Here is a 22,402-nt window from a genome sequence, read left to right as displayed (position 1 = left end):
CAAGGAATTCCAACACCGAGGCCTCGGTGGCATCTCTCAATGCAACTGCCTCTGTCCACCTAGTGAAGTAGTCTGTTGCGGCCAAGATCCACTTGTGGCCGGCACTAGAAGGTGGATTTATCATGCCAATGAAGTCTAAACCCCATTGTGTGAATGGGCTCGGATGGGCTGAAGAGGTAGGGCAGCTAGTCTTTTCTTTTCAGAGAAGAAAACACATTTCTTGCAATTCTCCACCCATCTATGTGAGTCATTAAATAAGGATGACCAGTAATAACCGACCCTCATTATTTTGATAGCTGTAGTCCTTGCAGAGAAGTGGCCCCTTGAGGAGCCATCATGAAATTCTTCTAACAATCTACTGACTATATTTTGCTCGATACATCTTAACAAGACTCCATTAGAGTCTCTTCGAAAAAGGGTGCCATCCACTAAGACATAGGGGATGGACTGCAACCTGAAATGAAATGCCTTCTTTTGGTCCTGTCTAAACTTTGGGGGTATCTACCTTCCATTAAGAAGGTGGTCACTTACCCAATTGAATTGAGTGTCGTTGCTAGTTGGTTGATCCTCTTGTAACACTTGTAACACAAGGGTGACCTCTGAAGTAGTCTCAGAAGATGAGACAAGCTGTTCACATAGGCCCCTGCCTCTTACAAGCTTGGTGATCTTGATGTTGATGTCGTATTCCATGACCTTGGTTATCCACCCAACCCTCTTCTCACAGATGTCCTTGTTTAGAAGAAAATCCTTGACACTTGCATGTGGAACTAAGAGCTGGATCCTGTTGTTAGACATGTGTTTGAACCTTTTTAATGCCCTTACAACAGTGAGGGCTTGCTTCTCTACATAGCTATACTTAAGCTCATAGTCTTTTAACCCCTCACTAAAGAAGACAATAGGTTGCTCCAAATTATCATTGTTTTGGGACAACTGAGATGCTGGATTCTCCTTCGAAGGTATAGAGGATAAAATCCCTTTCATAGTTAGGGTTGACAATGGTAGGGACCTGAGCAATTGCTTGTTTAATCTCTTCAAAGCCGGCCCTCCCCTCCTTGGTCCAACTGAAAACCAAATTTTTCTTCAACATGGAGGTGAGGGATTTTACCATGGTAGCAAGGTTGGGAATGAACCTCCTCACAAAGTTGACCCTACCAAGGAAACTTTGCAATCCCTTCTTGTGACTGGGGAGTGGGAGAGAAAGAATAGCCTCCACTCGCTCTGGGTCAATGGTCAAGCCATCTTTGGATACAATCTGTCCTAGCAATCTTCCTTGATCAGTATCAAATACACACTTGCTACGGTTCAAGGACACACCATACTCCCTGCATTTCATGAACACCTGCTCAAGATGACCAAGATGGTCAGCTGCATGCTTTGAATAAGCAGTTATGTCGTCAAGGTATATAAGCACAAACTTTGCTAATACACCCTTGGAAGCCATGTCCATTGCTCTTTGAAACGTGACACCTGCATTGTTTAGCCCAAAAGGCATCTTTCAATAAGCATTGGTACCCCACTTAGTAGTAAATGCAGTCTTGTATTGGTCTGATTCTTGGACTAAAATTTGATTGTAGCTTGAATACCCATCCAAGAATGAGAATCTTTCTTTGCCACTGACCTTTTGGAGAATCTGCTCCACGGAGGGAAGGGGATAATGATCCTTGAGGGAGGCTCTATTGAGGTCCCTAAAGTCTACACATAGTCTGATTTCTCCATTTTTCTTCCTTACAGGAACAAGGTTGGTCACCCAGGAGGAGTGCTTGATAGGGAAGATGATATTGGCTTCTATGAGCTTAGTCAACTCCTTCCTCATTAGTGGCTCAATCTTGGGGTTTATTGGCCTTTGCTTTTGTCTAACTGGCTTTGCATCTGGGTCTAGCTCTATAGTATGCTAGGCTAAGCTAGGGACAAAACCCTTCAAATCTTCATAGGTCCAAGCAACAATGTCATCATATTTTTGACAAAGCTCAACAAAGGCCTCTTGTTCGATTGAGGAACATACCTTGCCCAAGTTTATAGACCTACCCTCGGCAACAACAACTGGCTTGTAATCACCCTTCTTTGCAGCCAGGTTCATCTTCTTCTTCAATTGATCGTCCGAGTTGAAAATGCATTCCAAGGTAACTAGACCTTTAGGTAACTTGTTGGAGTTGAGCTGCATGATTTGATCTCCATACTGGTCTTGCAGCCTAGACTGGTTTTTAGCAGAAAATTCTGCTTCATTTTGCAAGAAATTAACAATCTGTTGATCACTTTCGAATACTTGCCAATTTGTCTGATTGTCTGGGATAGTAGGCCTCACAACAAGCCTAATGTGTTGTTCCTTCTCTCTCGCAACAGGCGTTGGTATGTCGAACCGAGCACCAACCGCTGCAAGCCTATCAACATGCTTGTTCTGACTTCTAGGAATACTCTGGATGTTGAAGGCCTCGAATCCTTCAATCAAATCCCAAACCCCGTGTTTGTATGATTTGAGTAGGTTGTTTTTTGTTATACTTTGAGCTCGGATGTGATTAACAACCAAATACTTGCAAGGTTGTGATCTCTCTATTTTGTGCAAGTTGGAGGCCTTGGATCAAGGCTTCATACTCAGCGACATTGTTGGTGCAACCGAATTGAAGCCTAAAATAGAAGAAATATTTCTCTTGCTCAGGAGAAAAAAGCATCACATTGGCACCTGCACCGTTTTTGTTTCTTGATCCATCAAAAAACATGCTCCATAACCCCTCTGAATCTCCTTGTGTCTTGATGAGATTAGGGATAGGAGTATCCTCCTCATGGATACAATAGGTACCAAGCCTAGTCTCTTCAGTCTCAACTAATAGATCAAACTGTAAAGCATTGGCCCATTCATCCAGCAAACAATCAGGGACCTCTTGCAAAAGAGTAGCAGGCTCACGGACAGTACACTCCTCCCCCTCTTCGTGCAAAGTGCAATTCATGTTTATAGGGCTGGGGGGCTCAATGTGGTTTTGCGCAATGGGTTCTGCCCTTATGGTAACCTTGGTACCATACCTTGTTCAAAATAGCATGTGGGACCAATCAGATGACAGGTATCCACCTATCTTGGCGGTGAAGTCTCTAGACAGACAGGTGGTAAAGAAGGCAGGGAGGTCGATGATTGATACGTCGTGCAAGATAGTGCAACCAGGGCATGCATGCAAGGTTAACTTCAAATCTTTAACAACCCCTACTGTCTTAATAGAAGTGCCATCCAATTGGACCACCCCTTTAGTCACAGGTTCATATTCTATGCCAAGGAGATCAGCTACCTTCTTAGGCATGACTGAGCTACTAGCTCCTGAATCTATCATGCAGTTGTGAACTAAGTTATCTCCTATGATTAAAGAGAGATTGAAGGGGGGAGGCTTGCTAATCTTGCTTGAATCTTCCTCCTCCTTGGGTTGTACCAAACTGGTGGAAATACCTTCCTATTGACTGCTGCCTCATCACCTAACTGGTTGATGTCCTTCAGTGCCTCCTTAAGCAAATCCCTTTGAGATGGGATGGAAAGGCCCTCCCACATAGTGAAATTGAGGTTGGCCTTCTTCATTTGATCAACTATATTGAAAGGAACTGATTTTGTAGGCGCCCTTCAAGCTACAAGGTCCACCCTTGCTCTTTGGACGACATGGGCCTCCTCCTGCCTCTTGCTCCCTTGCATGGTATTTTGGCTTGTATCCTAGACAGCTACATTGGGCGTCGGAGCTTGGGCTGATGTTGAAGGTGAGGCAGCTTCCATGGCTCTCTTCTTTGACCTTGTATATTGTAGCATAGACTCACCGTTTGTTTGGTTCATACCACAAAATTCTGCCTCCTGCCAATTGACAAAGGTAGAATCTCCTTGCAAGTAAGCTTGAGTACCAACACTAGGCTGATTTGGGTCATATTGCTAGCTAGAGGTGGTTGGCTCATTTTGCAATACCAAGGCTTGGACAAACTCTCCATTTTGGCATTGCACCTTGGTTGTGTGGCAGATTGCATGGTTGACACCAATCTAGCTCTTGGGCGAGGTTGTTTTGCATTGGAACTATTGCATGGTTGACACTATTCAAAGGTTTGGCGTTGCTCCATTGGTTTTGCCCTTGAAAGGGTGGCCTATTCTGCTGATAGTTCTGATTTTGAGCTTGATAAGGTCTGCTATGCTGGGCTTATTGCCTCTTTAGTTTCACCACTCATTGCCAAAGCATTGCAATAGAGTCTTGACTTCATGGAGCTCATTAGAGGATGTGGACGGTTGACCTGCGGACGCCATGGGGATAGGAGCCAAGGTGGGTTGTTGAGTAGGAGCCTCTGGGAAGAGAGGCATTGGAGGCCTTGGAGCTATCTTCCCAGCCTGTATCAAACAATTTTCTGCCCTTATGGCTATGCCATATGCATCCGGTAGGGAGGCTCCACCCATTGATTGTATCATGACAGCTATATCGCTCTTGAGAGCTCTCAGATAATACAAGAAGGCATGATTTGGAGATGGCTTCACTAAAGCAGGAATTCTATTCCATGTCTTTTGGAATCTGAAATTGAAATCTTCCATGAACTCATGAGGTGCCCTCTTAATTTTAGTCAACTGCTCCACAAGTGATAGGTGATCACTTTTGTCTTCGAAATGGTTGCACAACTTCTCCCCTAATTCATCCCAATTGTGAATGGAGCTAGATGACAACCCTCTATACCATTGCAAAGCTTTTCCTTCCAAAGATGTGGCTAAGAGTCTGACAACAACATTATCTTGAGTGACATTATTGATGGAGTAGATGTTCGCAATGTCTTGAATATGTTCAATGGGGGTAGTAGCTGTTTCACCAGTGAAGTATGGTATACTCTTTAACGCAGCCACTGGTATACCATTCCATTAGGTCAAAATAAGAGGACTCCCCCCATTGAAGGAAACAAAAACTTGATTTCTGGGCATGTGAAACAATGGTCTATTGATATGAGTGGTGGGAGCCCTAGACAGTAATGATCTTGTAAATGGAGGGGTAGAACGAGACCTAGGTGATGAGGTGTTTACAACCTTGACACCCCTAACTAGTGACAATGACGGTCTACCTCTCGACCTTCTAGAGCCTTGTTGTGACGTTTTCACACATCGCCCCATTGCAAATGGGGACCCTTGTTTTTTTTGCTTTTTAGGGTTTGTTTTCTGGGTCTTTTAGGGTTTTGTTAGTTAGCCTTTGCATTTTGAGTGCTGTCGGGGAGATCAATAGGATAGCAAGTCCGGCTTGAGTGATGCCCTGATCCTGAAAATTTGGCTAAGTCTGAAAGTCCTGATCCTGAAATTTGGCTAAGTCTGGAATGTCTTGATCCTGAAATTTGACTAAGTCTGGAAACTGAAAAACCTCAAAAAGCTAGATTTTGCAATATAACTCCTGGAGGTCTGAAACCACTCTCAAACATCCTGAAAGTATATATGGAATATAACTTAAAGTATAAGTTCTTATACTGAAATGTTATATTCCATAAAAATTATCCTGATGGAGAGTTCGAAAAGTCAAATTTCGCTCCTGTCCTTCACTGAGGATCCAGAGCGAATTTCGTTCCTGTCCCTCTCCAAGGGACCAAGGCGAAGCGCTCCTGTCCCTCACCAAGGGTCCAGGGCGAAAAGGCTTATTTGAGTCATTCCTGACCTTGTTTGGTCAAATTGGAACATCAAAGGCATGGTGAAGGACGAAATGAGCATGATAGAGCATCCTGACTTGACAATGAAATGATGAAGTTTTTTTTTTTTTTTTTTTGCCTAGAAGGTCAAATTCGCTCCTGTCCCTCACTGAAGGACCAGAGGGCTTTTCTTTATACACAATTTTAGACCTTTTTTGGACACTAACTTTTATCCATAGCATGAAGTAAGGTGAAATCTTCCCTAGCAATGGATATTTGAGATGAAAATTGTAGTGATTTGGCCTTGAGGATAAAAATCGCTCCTGTCCCTCACTGAGGGACCGGAGCTTGATTTTCAAATTTGCACTGTTCTTGCAAGATTAGGACAATTTTATGATTGGAAGAGATCAAGGAGGGCATGTTTTGTCCATTGAATATAATTTAAGTAGTCTACAAAGGAGTAAATCAACCCAAATGACAAAAAGTGCTCCCGTCCCTCACTGAAGGACCGTGCCACTTTTTCAAGTTTCTCCTATTTGTTTGATATTTTATGGCAAAACTTAACCTGGATGGGAAGGACGAAGGATGTTTTATGCCTTGGACGCAATTGAGAGATTTAAAGAACAAAAGGGTACGCCAAGATGCTGTAATGTCCCAACTTCGCAAATCTAAGAAAACACGTAAACAATGATTTTTAATGATTGATTAACTCATCTAGGGTATAATTTGTCTAAATTCATTTGAGTTTATTAGTTATCAATAAGTCAACTCCATATTTAATTCCTAGTGGAATAAAAGGGATAAGCTACCTTAGGATGCTCGTAGCGCTTATCAGGCCCAAGGACGGTACATACCCCCTTGGCCCTCCTGCCAGAAGCCCTTTGTCAACTGCAGTGGGTGGGCTACCTGACAGAGGCCTAGTTCCTGCTATCCCTGTTGCCTAATTCCTCATCTACCCCACTAGGTTTAAATATATAATTGCTTTATTCATATTAGTCATAATTTAATAGTAATGCATATTATATCTATTAACCCTTAATTACATCATGACGTTATTTCCTTAGTCAGGATTTGTGGTTTATTAATTAGTTCATTTATCAAACTATTTACTAACTTATTCATTCATGATGATTTATTCACATTGTGCAACATATATACGTATATATATATATATATTTATTATTTTATATTAACTATATTATTTGTCTACCTTTAATATAACATACAATGTATTTAATGAAAACCTTATACTATTATTTAACATTAACATTCTATATACTGTCTATCGGAATTACTATTTTTAAAATTACTTTTACTATGAAATATACTTAATGGTTATCGGTCTTACCTGTTTCCTGCGCGCAGTCCTTTCTGCCCGAAATACCCTCGGCCGTGTGTCTGCCTGCGTTCCTCCCCTTTTTCCTTCCTATACTCCTGCCCGCTAAGCGTTCTGCTTTAATATTTGTGGAGGGGGGTTTGCGTGGACCAAGGCAGGGGACGTGTCTCTTGCGGAAGGGGTGACCCGCAACGTCTCTCAGCGTTTGTTTAAAACGACGCCTCGTTTTCGCCCAAAGCCGTTGCCTTAAGCCATGCCAATTACGGGGTTAAACATACCCGAAACTTTAGTTAAAGTATTTTGTTTATTATAATTTAGGTATCGAAAATATACTTGCATGAGTTTTATTTGGTTTTTATAATGTATTTTAAATGTTTCATAATATATTAGGTTTATATTTATTTAGTGATAATTTATATGTATTAATAATTATTTATTAATTGATCAACATTTTATGGTGAAGTTAATTCGAGAAGTAATTAACATTATTATTATTATATTAATATAAAATAAGGAATCATTTTCAAAAATATAAATGTTTTATTATTTTTATTATTATTTATTATTATTATTTTTTTTTAATAATTTACAAAAATATGGGGTTATGACAGATGCCAAAAGTGCTCCCGTCCCTCACTGAAGGACCGTCCCTCTTTTCTAAAAATACAAATTTCTTGCAAAGGCAAGGCAAGTTGCGTGATTGAAATGAATGAAAGAGGGCAAGATTCATCCATTGAAGATAATTTGGAAGACTAGCAAAGGACGAATTGGCTTAAAAATGAAAAAGTGCTCCCGTCCCTCACTGAAGGACCGGAGCTTGAATTCCAAATTTGCATTATCCTTACAAAATTTAAGTGATTTTGTGATTTGAGGAGGTCAAGAGAAGTATGTTTTATTCATTGAATATAACTTGAGTGGCTTACGAAGGAGAAAATCAACCTAAGTAACAAAAGCGCTCCTGTCCCTCTCCAAGGGACCAGAGCGTTTTTCAAAAGAAGCTCCTGTCCGTCTCCAAGGGACCAGAGCGATTTTCCCTCAAGACAAGTTTCTGGCCAAGGTAAAGCGCGTTTCAAGTTTGACATGAATGAAGGAAGGCGTGATCAATCCATTGAAGATAATTTCGGAAAGATAGCAAAATGTAAGTGAGCTCAAAATTGCCTAGGCGCTCCTGTCCCTCTCCAAGGGACCAGGGCGAAAATGTTCTAAGGTACGCCCCTTCCAAAGATCACATAAATCAAACTCAAAGTTCCAAATGAAAATCCCATTTTGGACGTCCCGAAAGAGATTTTGAACGTGAAAGCAAGAAATGCAAGGCTAAAATGCATGGGCGCTCCTGTCCCTCTCCCAGGGACCAGAGCGATATTGTTGATGTTCCAAATACCTCCCACGCTTGAGCACGTACTTTGAAAAACTCACATTAAATGCCAAATTCGCTAAAAGCTTAAAATATTTTAATTAAGTTGGCATTTAATAAGTTCGCATGGGCATTTAATAATTAATTTAGGCCTTTTAAAAAATCGAAATTTTAAGTGCAAAGGCATTTAAATTAATTATTATTAAAATTAAATAAAAAAAGAGCGCTTGGGATGTTATTTAATATTTTTATAAAGGTCGGCCTCCTCTTTTATTTAATTTTTATTTCTTTTTGGCCTATTTTCACCAAGTCGGCCTATGGGAGATGTAGAAGGTGAGTGCTCTATATATTGGAGGTGTTGTTTCACAATTCAAATCATTCAATCATCCTTTCAAGTGCGAAATTGGAGAGCAATTTGAGGAGCGAAATCCAGAAGCTAAGGAAGGTGAAATTCATCTTGAAGGCTATTAGAGAGGCGTATTTCTTGCTAGATTGGAGGATAATTTCCAGATTTTTGAAGACATTTGAAGGCGAATTTCCAGATCTTGAAGAGGCTAGTGGAAGATGGAGTTCTTTTCCAAGCTAAAGGGGGCGCATTTTGCTAAAGGGAGTCTTGATCTACATTTTGCCTAGCGAATTCTCCTATTTTTGCATCATTTTTTTAGAATTAATTCCCAAGTGGAGGTATGGCGTAATCACCTTGGCACCATTTTTGAAGATTTAAATTTTGCTTTGAAAATCCTAAATTAGGAAATGATAACTCAAGATTTATCATGAGGTTTCCTAAATTAAAATCTTGAATCTTCCTTTTAAAGTTTAATTTTTAGATTTCAAGATATATTATTAATTGTGAAATGTTGTGTAGGTATCAAGATGGCGACTCCAAGCTCGAAAGATCTACAAGTCGGAAGACTCTCCTCAAGGACGATCAAGCAAGGACAAGGACGACCTTCTTCGATCCAGCATCATCAAGATAAGGGCGACCTCTTCCAATCCAGCATTCCAAGGCGAGGTACATCATCGTCCTGCACATCAAGGACACAAGAAGTTAGAGCAAAGGGTTCGTTGAAGAAGCAGATAGTTCCAGATGAATTAATTAAAGCTAGCTTCTCAACAACATCAAGTTGAATATCTACCAAGTTACAAGTGTCAGACGAGGTGGCATCCTAGTCATCACTTCTCCAATCAGTGTGGTCCACCTCAGCATGTCCAGATTCAATATACCTAACTCATGGAAGGTGGCACAAACTCCGATGTACCTACCCCGGCTATCCATTGGTCGATTTTTCTAGAGAGGAGATGTGTCCAAGCAATACAATTTTATCATTGGCCAAGCATTAAATGTTATGTAATGGTTGTAACAAACCCTAATTAAGGTTTTCATTGTTGAATCTTGGCCATTGATCTCGAATTGATCTAAGCCATCGAATTGTATTGAGGGCACTATATAAGCCCTGGCATTTCATTTTGTAAAGGAATTAGAAAGAGTTAGAATATAGTTGGAAGCAGTTAGTAGATAGAGAGTAGTTAGAAGGTGATTAGCTAGTTGATAGAATAGCAATTAGAGTAGAGTAGAGAGAGAAGGCAAAGATTGTTGCCAAGATGTTGTTGTAAAAGACTTGTAACTTCATTGAAGAAATGGTGAAATTTATGGGTCGATTCGACAATTTGCATGGTCTTTATACTTCTCGTGTTTGATTTCATGTTATTAGATGAGTGGAAGAAATGTGCTTGATTGATGGTGGAATTCGTATATCCATACTACTAGCAGTTTGTTGATTGCAGACTTGCCTTGTGTAGTCAACTGGAATCATTCAGCTTAAGCTTAACTTCAATTGTCGCTTCTTCATTGATATGCATCAACCTGATGGTGTCTATGCCTGCAGTGATGATTTGAACATCATAAAGCTTTCCTTCGAAGATCACACTAGCCTTGTGGAGATGGTCCTGGGATGTCAAAACAAGACTTAGTTAGAATTTCATCAAAGATCATTCATTGCTCCTACATTCTTAGTATTAGGATTAGATCCTTTCCTTGCCCTCATCTTTTTTCCTTTTTTTAAAGTCAAAGCTAGTAAGATCCTATGTTCCAGCAATATTCAAAGCAGATCAGACGTTCAATCATCGAATGTAAGTCCCCTCGTGATTCCAGCAAATCACATCATACCACAGAGAGCTTATCCACACGTAGAGACCCTACATGCAAGAACCTTGAAGTCATCTTGATTGATCCTTTTCGCGACATCTTCAGCATTCGGAGGCTTTACTCAAGAGAGGATAAGGTACCTTTAGCTATTTTATTCTGTGTTTGATAGTGTACAAAATACACGTCAACAAGCCTGAAGATGAGAGTTCTACAAATTGCAAACTACGTCTAGAAGACACCCTTATATGAATTCTGGGCATGAAATCCGGAGCTGCAACAAGTCATGAACAAGAGTGGACTTGTGAGCAGAGACTTCGGAACCTCGGGGTTCTAGTGTTAGGAACAAGTCATGAACAAGAGACTGGACTTGTGAGTAGAGTCGCAAGTGCTTGAAAGATGACTGCCTCTAAAGGCTGAGACACTAAGAACGACACTGAATCCTTAGCATGTACATCGAAAGTCTGTCCCACCAGGCATGCCAAAAGCTGTTATCACAAAAGCTTGCACCCTTGCTGAGCTGTCAACTCAACAACCTCGTGAAACATGGAAACAACCTCAAAGTGTGGGACTTTGCGCAAGCGGGTTGAATCTCCGGAGAAGGCCGACTTCCTTCTCAATCCAAGTGCAGGTGTTGAACCAACTCAACACTCCAAATCTTCTAAACCTATCCTAACAACTTGCAGAGGAAAAGGGAAGAGAGAAATGCTTAAAATGAAAGGAGGTGATGCACCAAGATAAGAAATGTTTCTCTCCCCACCTAGAGATGACACAAAGAATCAATCGAAATACCCAGGAGATGCACAAACTTCAGTTGCATGAATGACCCCAATGCATGTATGGAGGTTAGAATTTGTTAAGTGTCAAAGGGGAGAAGATTTCCCACTAGTCACACTCAGAAATAAATTAACACAGCATATATGAGAGAAGAACCACAAAACATACACCTATGATGAAGGTAAAGAAACATACACAGCATGCATAAGTTGAAGGAAGGCAAGAATGATAATTTCAATTCATTCAAAGGCCAATGACCAAACTTACAGTTGCAGAAATGCAAGATAAATACAAGTCTTTGAGAGAAGTGAGAGCATAGAATAGCTCAAGCCAGCAGGGAGAGAACCCTTTACAAGAGTTGTTGGAGCATTAAAAACCTTGAGTGTTGATCACGCCATCTGGAAGTGTTGCAAGTCGGAAGGAAGTTGGGAAGACTTAGGCTTGGAGCTTTGGAACCTCAGGGTTCCAAAGTTTCGGGGAAGAGAAAGGAGACTAAGCAAAGGAACTTCGGAACCTCAGGGTTCCGAAGTTCTGGGGAAGAGAAAGGAGACTCTGGGGAAGAGAAAAAGAAGCTAAGGAAGGAACTTCGGAACCTCGGGGTTCCAAAGTTCCGGGGAAGAGAAAAGGAGGCTTAGCAATCTGGGAACTTCGGGGGTCCGGAGTTCCGCGGTTGAGAACTAAGGAACTTCCTCTAGACAAGACAACACTTCATAATTCATAATTCCATTGTTTTCTCCTTGGTCAACTGGGGCAGCACTGGTCCATGGATCGTATCTCTGATCGGTTCTCATTGATGGACCAAGGGTGTCATAAAATGACAACAATTCCCATTATAACTCACAATTATTTTGAGTGGAAATCACGCGTTACAATTTACTTATGAAAATTTGGTTTGCATAGGATAGCAATGGGATTGGAATTTGAACTTATTGTAGATGCAAAAAAGCCTAAGTGGTTTAATAGATGTGATGAAGCATATGGAGTTTTGTGTGATGAAGCATATGGAGTTTTGTGTTTGTCTGTTTCTCTTGATTTACTTTTCATATTGAAATTTTGAGTACTCTTAATGAAATTTGGATAAAGCTAGAAATTTTATTTGGAACTTAAGATTCAATAAGGGGTCATATGTTGGAAAATGAACTCACAAATTTAGGTATAGGCAATTTTAACACAATCCAAGATTTCTTCACAAATTTGAAATCAATAAGACTTCACTTTAAACAATGTGGAATTGAAAAGAAAGATGAACAATTGTTTCTTAGTATTCTCTCCAAGCTAACTTTTGAATATTTAGTATTTGTTTGTACCTTCTATGCTATTAAGGGTGCACTTGGGACTCAATTTATGTGATATCTCACTCCTGATAGAATATTTGAATTCTGATTTGTTTTGCATAATTATTTTGGTTTTGAATAATTTTTTTTTTTTTTTGTTTTTGTGTTTTTGGAATGGACTGAATTTAAATTACAGAAAAATGAAATAAATAATATTCTAAACAATTGAATTGATAATGCTATCCAACTCAATTTATTTGCAAATAACTGGAAAGTTATAACATACCCTAGTTCCAAAGCCTTGCAGGCAAAACCAATCAGCATGAATTAATAAATCTGTTTTCTATACAGCAGCAAATCTGGAAGTAATTTCTGAGAATCAATTTCCAACACTATTCCATTGCCTAGATTCTTGCAGGCAATACTGACAGATGAAGTGTCCAATTGTAGAGGCAATACATTGTAGAATAGCAACAAATAATCATTTGAATTGGGGCGGCTAATATGATGTCTGAAATCTAATCATAATCCCTGCATAAAATCCCACACCTAGGCCCTAAATGGTACGACCTGTATGTTATAATGGTATGACTGTTATGTATAGTGATACGGGTGCCACTGAATGCATTTAAATCCCTGGATCTACACTTTAAATGAGTCTGCAACAATGCTGATATTTGTTCTCTCAAACCCCTGGAATAATTCTCCTAATTTTGTGAATTTGAAACACAATAGAGCCACCCTTGGGTGATCTTTCACACTTGCAGGTAACTAATTCAAGAAGGAAATTGTCCCACACTGATTGCTGTTTTGAGAAACCCTAGTTTCTCTTCTCCAAGCCAAAGGCAAGTTCTTCAAAATAATTAATAGCCGAATCAATGAATTTTTTGCCTTCAAAAAGTCTTTTATTCTCTCCAAGAAAGCCAATGCCACTTCTCCATGAAGTAGTACTTTTAAAACGTTTTAAAACATTAAAATGTTTCTGTTTAATCTTTACTTTATTCCTCAAATAGGCGTTCACTTTATTTGCAATTTATTTGTGACTTAAAAGTCACTTTATATAAAATAATAATAAACTTACTTTACGAATTATTGAAATGTAACTTAAATTTTTATAAAGTTACTTTAATTTATTTAATTAAAACATTACAGTCAACTATGGAGAAACGTTAATATTTTAATATTTATTTTGAGACATTACCAGGCCACTGGAAATTGTTGACGGATGTTGCACATGTGATCCCCACTGATGACGCCTAAAAATAGTAGTTCCTCCTAAAAAATAGGAAGTTTGGCTTTGAGCTCCTGAAACCTCACAATTGATCCCTTGCAAGGTCCTCTAGTCCCTAGAATGCAAATTTGACAGCATGGACTCCAATCCAACCCATTAGCCTACGAAGACCTAAGTGATAGGCTAATCCATAGAATTGGAGGTGCTGCATGTTGAAATTGAGATGAAACTAAAACACTATAACCAACTACCAAAAAAAAGTGGTTACTATAAATAGTAACTCCTAAAAAATAGGAACTTTAAAAAAAAGAAACTTACTAAAAATAGTAAGCCTCCCAACTGGCCAAAAGGTGCCGAAATTGATGTTTCCTAAAGAATAGGAACTTACTATAATAGTAAGTCTTGGACAAGTTGTCCAAAATGACCCCAGAAAGTGTCATTCATCTACTCTAATTTGATTGAACACATGCATTACCAAAAACCTCACCTGACTATGCTGGCACCAACCCGAAGGCCAACATTATCTGAACTGCAGCAGGGCCTAAAAATGGGGACATTACAATTTACCATGCAATCCTTGGATGATTTTACTATTTCTCTCACACGAGAGAAAGATAAGCTAATCCAAATGGGCACTCTTAAATCCTCTAAGTAAAATGCACTGGTTGTTAACCAAGGCAAAAAAGGAACAAAAAGGACAAAGTAATAATATTAAGGATAAGAAACAAAGAATAGCAATGAGAAGAAGGATCATAAATCATTTGCCCCAAAAGTAGCTAATGAGACCTAATCTTCTAATGGTGGCAAGCCTAATAAAGAGAAGGTCAAATGTGCTTATTGTAAAAGACCTGGTCATGATGAGTATAAATGTTTGAAGAAACAAATTGATCACTTAACACATTCTTGAAAAGAATAATATCAATGTTCTTGAATAAGTAAAACAAAGTTCAAGTGAGGAGTCTAAGAAGGTTAAATAAAATACCAAGGGGAAAGGAAAGAGCAAGGCCCTTGTAGCATTTGCTTCACAACCATCCACTTGGGTTCTTGATTTGGGTGCTTTGTACCAGATGGCTTCATCAAAGGGTGAACTTGCATCTTTGGCACCATGTTCTGTGCCTTCTATTTTGATGGATGATGTGTAATGTCCCCTTCTCAGTTCTAGACTGATGGATGGAGTCTTAGCCTATTTTGGAAACCCGTAGGCTAATCAGAGACTAAATTAGGGTTTTTGTCTTCAAGAAGGTTTTCAGAGAGGTGTTTGCAGGAGTCCTACAGTTTGCTCTCTACATCCTTTCTGGGTTTTTTCGTGAGATTCAGGATGGTATGACATGCATTCCAATCAGAGAAGATTTCTGAATTTACTATTTTTAGTAAATTGCGACAAGTCGACGATTGTTTGCTTAATAGGGTTTTCTGGGTTTTTTGAGAGGTCTAGCGTGGTTTGACATGCAAATTCTTCGAAGATGATTTCTGGACTTAGTATTTTTAGTAAGTCATGACTGCTGCTCACAATGTGATGAAAATGACTTTTGACACACTTACTATTTTTAGCAGTGCTATTTTTGGTAGTGGCTCTGCAGCTCAGCTTAGTGGCTATGTCTGGCAGTGTTATTTTTGACAGGATCCTGTGTTCGAACTCAGATGACTATTTTTTAGCAATTTAGTTCAGAGCTCCAACTCAGTTCAGTTTTGGTGATTTCAAGCACAAAAGTCTCCGCTTCAATTTGGCAATAATCAGTATTTGGGGAGAAGGTATTTTTAATATATTAATACCTTAGGCATAAGGTTTTAATAATTGATTATTTTATGGATTATTTTATGGATGGACGACTTAGGCAAAGCTTGGAGAGCTTCACAACTGTTGGAGTTGGTACAGGGTGATTTAGTTGGACCATTTCCACATCCATCTTTCAACAAAGCACGATATGTTTTGACATTTATTGATGATTTTTTTAGATAAACCTTTGTATGTTTTCTCAAACAAAAGTCTTTAAGTCTTTGATTAATTCTTGAACTTCTTAGCATTTTTAGAGAAACAATTTGGGAAATCTATCAAAGTTTTGTGTATAGATAATGGGGGGAGGAGTATGCCAACAACAAGTTTGAGCAGTTTTGTATCTCTAAGGGCATTGAATTGCATTATATAGTTCGCTACAATCCTCAACAGAATGGAGTTCTAGAATGGAAGAATTAGAACTTGAAAGAAATGGCCAATTGTATGATACACTCCAAATCTTTGGCACCACCATATTGGGTAGAAGCCATTAACTGTGAGTGTTATGATGATAACCAAGTCCCTCACAAAGCTGTAAAGGGGTAAGCTTCAGTTAAGCACTGATCGATTCCCTGAATTATGCACTTTTGAGTGTTTGGTTCTCATGCAAGAGCCCACATTCTAGTAGAGAAATGCAAGGCCATGGATCCAGAGGGTAAGCCTTGCATATTTGTTGGATACCCAAATGATTTTAAAGGCTATAGGCTTCTTGATCCTACCACTCATAAGTTGTTCATTGAGAGGAGTGTGTCATGTCCCGTCCTTGATCGTTATATATATCCTAAATGAAACAATTATTATTGCTATTAATATAATAATTATTAATGAATGCTTATTTGAAATTTATTTACTTATTAAATATTATTATTTATTTAATATTTATTAATATTAAATGATGAAATAAATGATTAATAATGATAATATATTAAATAAGGTTAGTATATTTAATATATTAAATGATGAAGAATTAAATTATTAAATAATTAAATAATGTTAATTATTAACTAGTATTAATAAGTTAAAAGAGTTAACGCCATGTTATTTCCCCGCGGGAAGTGGTGGGACGTGAGTCGCATCCATGGGCTGCGACTACCGTCACACCCCTTCCCACGAAAGGGATCTCATGGCGGGACGAAACCCCTCCCTCCACGGGTATAAAACATGACAAGCCTGCAGACCGAAGGGGGCAGGGGAGGAGTAGGAAGCAAAAATAATCGTTAATACTATTGGTCTTTCCATCTTTAACGCTGAGAAGAGGAGGGAACAAGAGCGCGAATTTACATTGCTCGACGAAGAACTCCAAATTCTACCAAGTGTCATTACTTATCAAGAATATCAATTAAGAGTCATTAGTAATCAATTAGTCTTATGGCAGATTGGTAACTATATACCAAAATCAACAGCAGTCAAGAGAAAATATTTAAGGTGCGATCGCAACAATTAAAGATATAGTAATGAAGTGACATCGATTAAGAGAGAAGACTAATCCTTAGCATATCTGAAAGGATGTGATTTACGTATGAAGTGACCCATGGAGAAAGGGACGTGTCTCTTCGGCCTTCAAACAATGCAATCCTTCAATCTTGTAAGATATTTAATGAAAGATAGTAATATGGATAGAAAGGGGGAACAGGTACGGGAAAGAGGAAAGGTGAAGGAAGAGAAGCTGCGGACTGCGGACTGCGGACTGCAAACAGGTAAGCGATTAACTTACATGCCACAAGGATGTATATGTGTGTGGACGTGTGTGCCACACACACACATATATATTAATGAGGATTCTGTCGTATGTGAGATAGTATACCAATCTCTTGGGCAGATTTATAGTAGTATAATAATATTGTCTCATAGGTATTCAACAAATAAATATATGTATGTATGCAACATATTTGTAAATATTTAGGAACAATAATAGTAATTAAGGAATATGTAGATGCAGACATAAAATATAGATGATAATGAAATATAAAATGTTATATGAATAACAATAATTTGGCTATGTGATGGAGGCTATTGGGAAAAAATTCCCTTAGCCTAAACCAGGGATTATGATAATCCCTGGTAGGCAGTATATACTGAGTATTCATATGCATATATGTTAAGGCTTGGGTGTCAAAAGCTCACCCAAGAAGAGACAAATGTGGCCGGTCCTCTCTGGTAGACTTGGATGATAAGATGTATCATCCAAGGCAAGGAATTGATCATATATGATGGTCTTCCTTGGTAGGCTTGGATGTAAGATGTTACATCCAAGACAAGAATCGAATTATCCATCGATTTCCTGGTATGGCTTGGAACCAAGATGGGTTCCAAGAAGGCGAGCATTACAACCGCCTAAGGATATGTCCCAGTACTGCACTCGTATCCTTTTTATTCAATAAGAATTGATATTAGTTTTAATTAAGTAATGGAAGTTTAATTGCAAATTAGATTAGTTATATATATATTTTGTTGCATTCTAACAGTCTGTTTTGCAGGAAAGTGATCTCTAACTAGTAGGGACATTACAGAGTGTTCGTTTTGAGGAGAGTCATTCTAGGTCTTCTTCTAGCACTTTGGAGACTTTGCATCATGATGATAGTTCTTCTGGGGATCTTAATCCTCCTGCTTTTAATGAGGAGTCTTCTTTCTCCACTTCAGATGGTGACAGTGATGATGAGGATTCACATTCCTCCCACAATCATCATTTAGAGGATGATGATTCTCCTCTAGATTCTCTAGTCTTAGGACCTCTTTGGACTCGTCAGACATTAGAGTCAGTAGGTGATCCTTTAGATAATAGAGGAACAAAGTCATAGTTTCAACAGGCTCAACATCTCTTCATTGCTTCAACTTCTAATTCATTGTACTTTGGGGAAGCTTTAGGTATCCTCGAGTGGGATGCAGTTATGCAAGAAAAGTTCAGTTCATTGGGGAGGAACCACACTTGGGATCTTGTCACTCTTTCTAAGTGAAGAAAACTTGTTTGATGCAAGTGGATCTATCGGACAAAATTTGTTTCAGATGGGTTGGTTGATAAACATAAGGTTCACTTGGTTGCCAAAGGGTTCTCCTAGGTTCCTGGGATCGACTACTCTAGGACTTTTGCATTAGTTGCCAAAATGAAATCCATCTGCCTTGTCCTTTCTATTGCTGCAGCTCATAGATGGAGTTATACATGGAGCAACCACAAGGGTTCGTTTAGGATCTTTTACTTGTTTGTTAGCTTCAAAAGTTTTTCGATAGCCTCAAACAGGCCCCTTGGGCTTGGTATGCCAAGATGGACTCTTTCCTTTTGACAGTTGGCTCACTTGTTTGATTTGAATGTCTACATTTTGTACATTTTGTAGCTGGATGATACTCTCACTTTATTGGTTCTCTATGTTGATGACGTATTGATCATAGGGAGTCACTCATCCACCATTTAGGTAGTGAAAACTACCCTTCATGATTGTTTGTGATGTCAAACTTAGGCCTTTTGCACTACTTCTTAGGGATTGAGATTACTCAGTCTTCTTTAGGGATTTTTCGTGTACAGGTTGACTGTAAGCCTACATTGACTCCATTTTTGTTTGATGTCAAACTTGAGGGTAAGTGTTCTTCACCTTTGGTGGATGGCACTTTGTATCGACAGCTTGTTGGTAGTCTCATATACTTGACTCACATGAGACTTGACATTTCATATGTTGTAGGCATGGTCTCTTGTTTCATGCAGGAGCCCCATGAGCTGCAGTGGGAAGGAAGCTATGACGATTCTTCACTACATTCAAAGTACTCATAGTTATAGGATTCACTATGGAGCGGGTGTGGATTTTGATTTGGTGGGATACACATATTAAGATTGGGTAGGCAATTCTTAGGATCACAAGTCTACTTCAGGGTATTGCTTCTCTCTTGGTTCTAGTCCAGTTTGTTGGTCGAGCAAGAAGTAGTCTGCAATTTGCTCTTTCATCAACAAAGGCCGAGTATTGAGGAACAATTAATGCTGCTACTGAGGCTATTTGGTTTCAAATATTCTCACTGAGTATGGCATTTCCTTTCGGAAGCCTACAATCATCTTTTGTGACAACTAGAGTGCTATACAAATCTCTCACAATCCAGTCCATCATCAGAGGACCAAACACATGGAGATCCACATGCATTGCATTCAGGAGCTGATTCATGAGTAGATCATTGATCTCAATTATTGTCCGACATCGGATCAGATTGTAGGCGTCTTCACCGAACCCTAAGAGCAAGCTCCTTCATTGCGAGCTTTGTTGGGATTGCAAGTGTCCACATTGGGGGGATTTCATAGTCGTCTTTACTCTCTTTTTTTGGTTGGGGGAAGGGGGTCGTTGGGGGGTGTTCTCTCTCTATATACAGGGAAGGGACGGGGAGGGGGGTTTTCTCTTTGGGGGGACTTCTTTGTACATGGGTACCTAATAATGCCACATTTGTCGAGACCCATCATCTTTTCAGGTTTTTATTTTCTAGTTAGTTATTTATTTTCCTATTCTTAGGTTTTTCCTACACTTTTAATTAAGCTTGCTTAGGATGAATTGAGTATTGGTTTGAGTGAGTGCAAGGTGTCGACATCTTTCATGGGAGTTACACTTGCCTATTTTAGGCATTATAACTTAATTTAGAGATTGAACTTGGTTTTTGGTCTAGATGTATTAAACTCTAATTTTGATTTATATAAGATGGAAATTTGTAATGTGCTTTACAAATTTAGTAATATGTGAGTTTCTGAATAGTACTTAAAATTTTTTTTTGTATTTTAAAATGCTTGATAAAATTGATGAGTTTGAGTTTTTCAACTATGGTATCCATGTTTATTGTTGTTGTCATAATTTGTCTAGCGACTCATTATCCAATTCTACTTTCGTATTTGGTTAATTTCAATTTATAAGGGTTTAGCATATATATTGGTGATTGGTACTATAGCTGTCTATAAGAAATCAGTCATAAATCAGCAGTCATATTTGATTTTTTGACACATACAATTCAGATCTGCTGTTTATGTTGCATTTGAAGATGTATACCAGCAATATAAGGGTTTGAATTTTGTGTCTGGAAGTTTAAGTTTGATTTACAAGAGTTTGCAGTATTGCATTATTGCTAATCAGCTAAGGTTTGGCATCTAGATTGGTCATTTGATTATCGTTTCATCTTGTACATGTTTGATAAATCATCCATTTCCTGGATTCAAAACAGAAGTTTACTCCTTCAAGCAGCCCAGTGCTTAGAGGTTCCAACCAGTTCCAATTGGGAAAGCTATGGGCTCTATTCCAAAGCCTAACTCACTCTCTTTTATCTCAGCTTTACCAAATAACATTTGTAGAGTTGAACCCCCAAATATGTCTAGTTTCATTCGTAAAAAGCATTAATCAAGCAGTTTTGAATCTGTGGTGGTTTTTCATTATCAAATTGGTGGTTTTGGCCAAGGTTAGAAGATGAAGTAAAGCATTTTTTACTTCCATCTGGTATTCTCTGTATTGGGCTTTCCAGATTAATTTATTTGAATATTATTTATTGCTGAGTTTTCATATTGTTTCATATCACATCAACTTTGGTTCATTTTCAGCAGCTAAAAATCATTAATTTCAGCATTTTGCACATTGTAATCTGTCATTTGTAGTTAATTCAAGTAGGGCAGCATCTTACATATGTTCATTTACATTAAGAGTTGAATCTTGGATGGTTACAGAGCAGATGCAATTCAAACTTCAAAGAGAAAGCCTGACTGCAGTCCTGGGCAGGTGATTTTATTTTACTTGTAGCTAGAGATACCTTTTGTGTCCTTTTTTATGTGTATCAGTGGGAATCTTTGTTTGACATCAAATGGATCTATTTCCTCATGAGCCCAAGTTACTATTAGTATCAATTTCATTCTTTAGATTTATTTTTGTAGGAAGAAGAACTACTTTGCAGGAAGAAAACAGCACAAGTGAAGCATGTGACAACAGAAGGAACCAGCTCAAGTTCAGATGCAATTCCAACTTCAAAGAGAAAGCATGACTGCAGTCCTGGGCAGGTGATTTTATTTTACTTGTAGCTAGAGATGCCTTTAGTGTCCTCCTTTTTTATGTTTATTAAAGGGAATCCTTTTTTGGCATCAAATGGATCTATTTCCTCATGAACCCAAGTTACTATCAGTATCAGTTTCATTCTTTAGATTTATTTTTGCAGGAAGAACAACTAATTTGCAGGAAAAAAACAGCACAACCAAAGTATGTAACAACAGAAGGGGCCAGCTCAAGATCAGATGCAGATGCTACAATTATCAATCTTTCATACAAGTTACGGAGAATATGGGATCCAGCTGAAAATCGAAGATGGGAGACAAATATAGTATCACAATTGTTTGTATTATGTGAAATGGATATATATGCACTGCTTTGGGGCACACAAGGATCTTATCAACAGAACAGTAAAGTGTCTAATGATATGGTATACAATGATTTGTCTGAGGGTGGCCATATGGTTAATGGTGACAAAGACATTGAAGCTGACAAACTTCATGCACTTTCTTTGGATCTTCATGCCATATTAGCTAAGGTAAACATTCTCACAGCATTATCATTTTGGATGTCCTTCAGGAAATGACATGCCTTTCCATATATGATAATACATTTTATTCTCCATTGCAATTTTGGCAAATCTTAATGCCTGCAATTTATGGGATATACATAAGGTAGTTGATTTTTGAAAGCATGATTTGCTTTAGTTTCTTTTACCATCAAATGTGTCAAGGATTTTAGCTTATCAGAACTTTCTATAACCGTACTCGTCTTTTTGTTCATCTTTGATAAAGTTCCATGATATGTGAAATAGCTTTTCACCTTATGGCAGCTTTGTTGTGAGGAGGAATTATGTCAACTATAATAAATAAGAAAATGTGTTTGCATAGAGAATATTTTTGTAACCAAGTGTAAGAAGCTTTTTTTTGCT

At 38.6% G+C, this 22,402-nt stretch overlaps 1 protein-coding gene across 9 annotated transcripts in view; it reads left to right on the top strand.

The window, feature by feature from the left end:
• LOC131069374 (uncharacterized) overlaps nt 1–22,402 on the top strand; it is a 163,825-nt gene that overhangs the window by 56,880 nt on the left and 84,543 nt on the right. For all 9 annotated transcript variants that reach the window (XM_058004755.2, XM_058004753.2, XM_058004751.2 and 6 more), the window contains 3 exons: nt 21,159–21,210; nt 21,363–21,485; nt 21,641–22,009. In XM_058004755.2, coding sequence (XP_057860738.2) covers nt 21,159–21,210; nt 21,363–21,485; nt 21,641–22,009 — 544 coding nt within the window. The remainder of the gene's footprint in view (nt 1–21,158; nt 21,211–21,362; nt 21,486–21,640; nt 22,010–22,402) is intronic.

This window comes from Cryptomeria japonica, chromosome 10 (genome assembly GCF_030272615.1).
Source record: "Cryptomeria japonica chromosome 10, Sugi_1.0, whole genome shotgun sequence".
Classification (NCBI taxonomy): Eukaryota; Viridiplantae; Streptophyta; class Pinopsida; order Cupressales; family Cupressaceae; genus Cryptomeria; species Cryptomeria japonica.
This window is presented reverse-complemented; position numbering and strand designations above follow the sequence as displayed.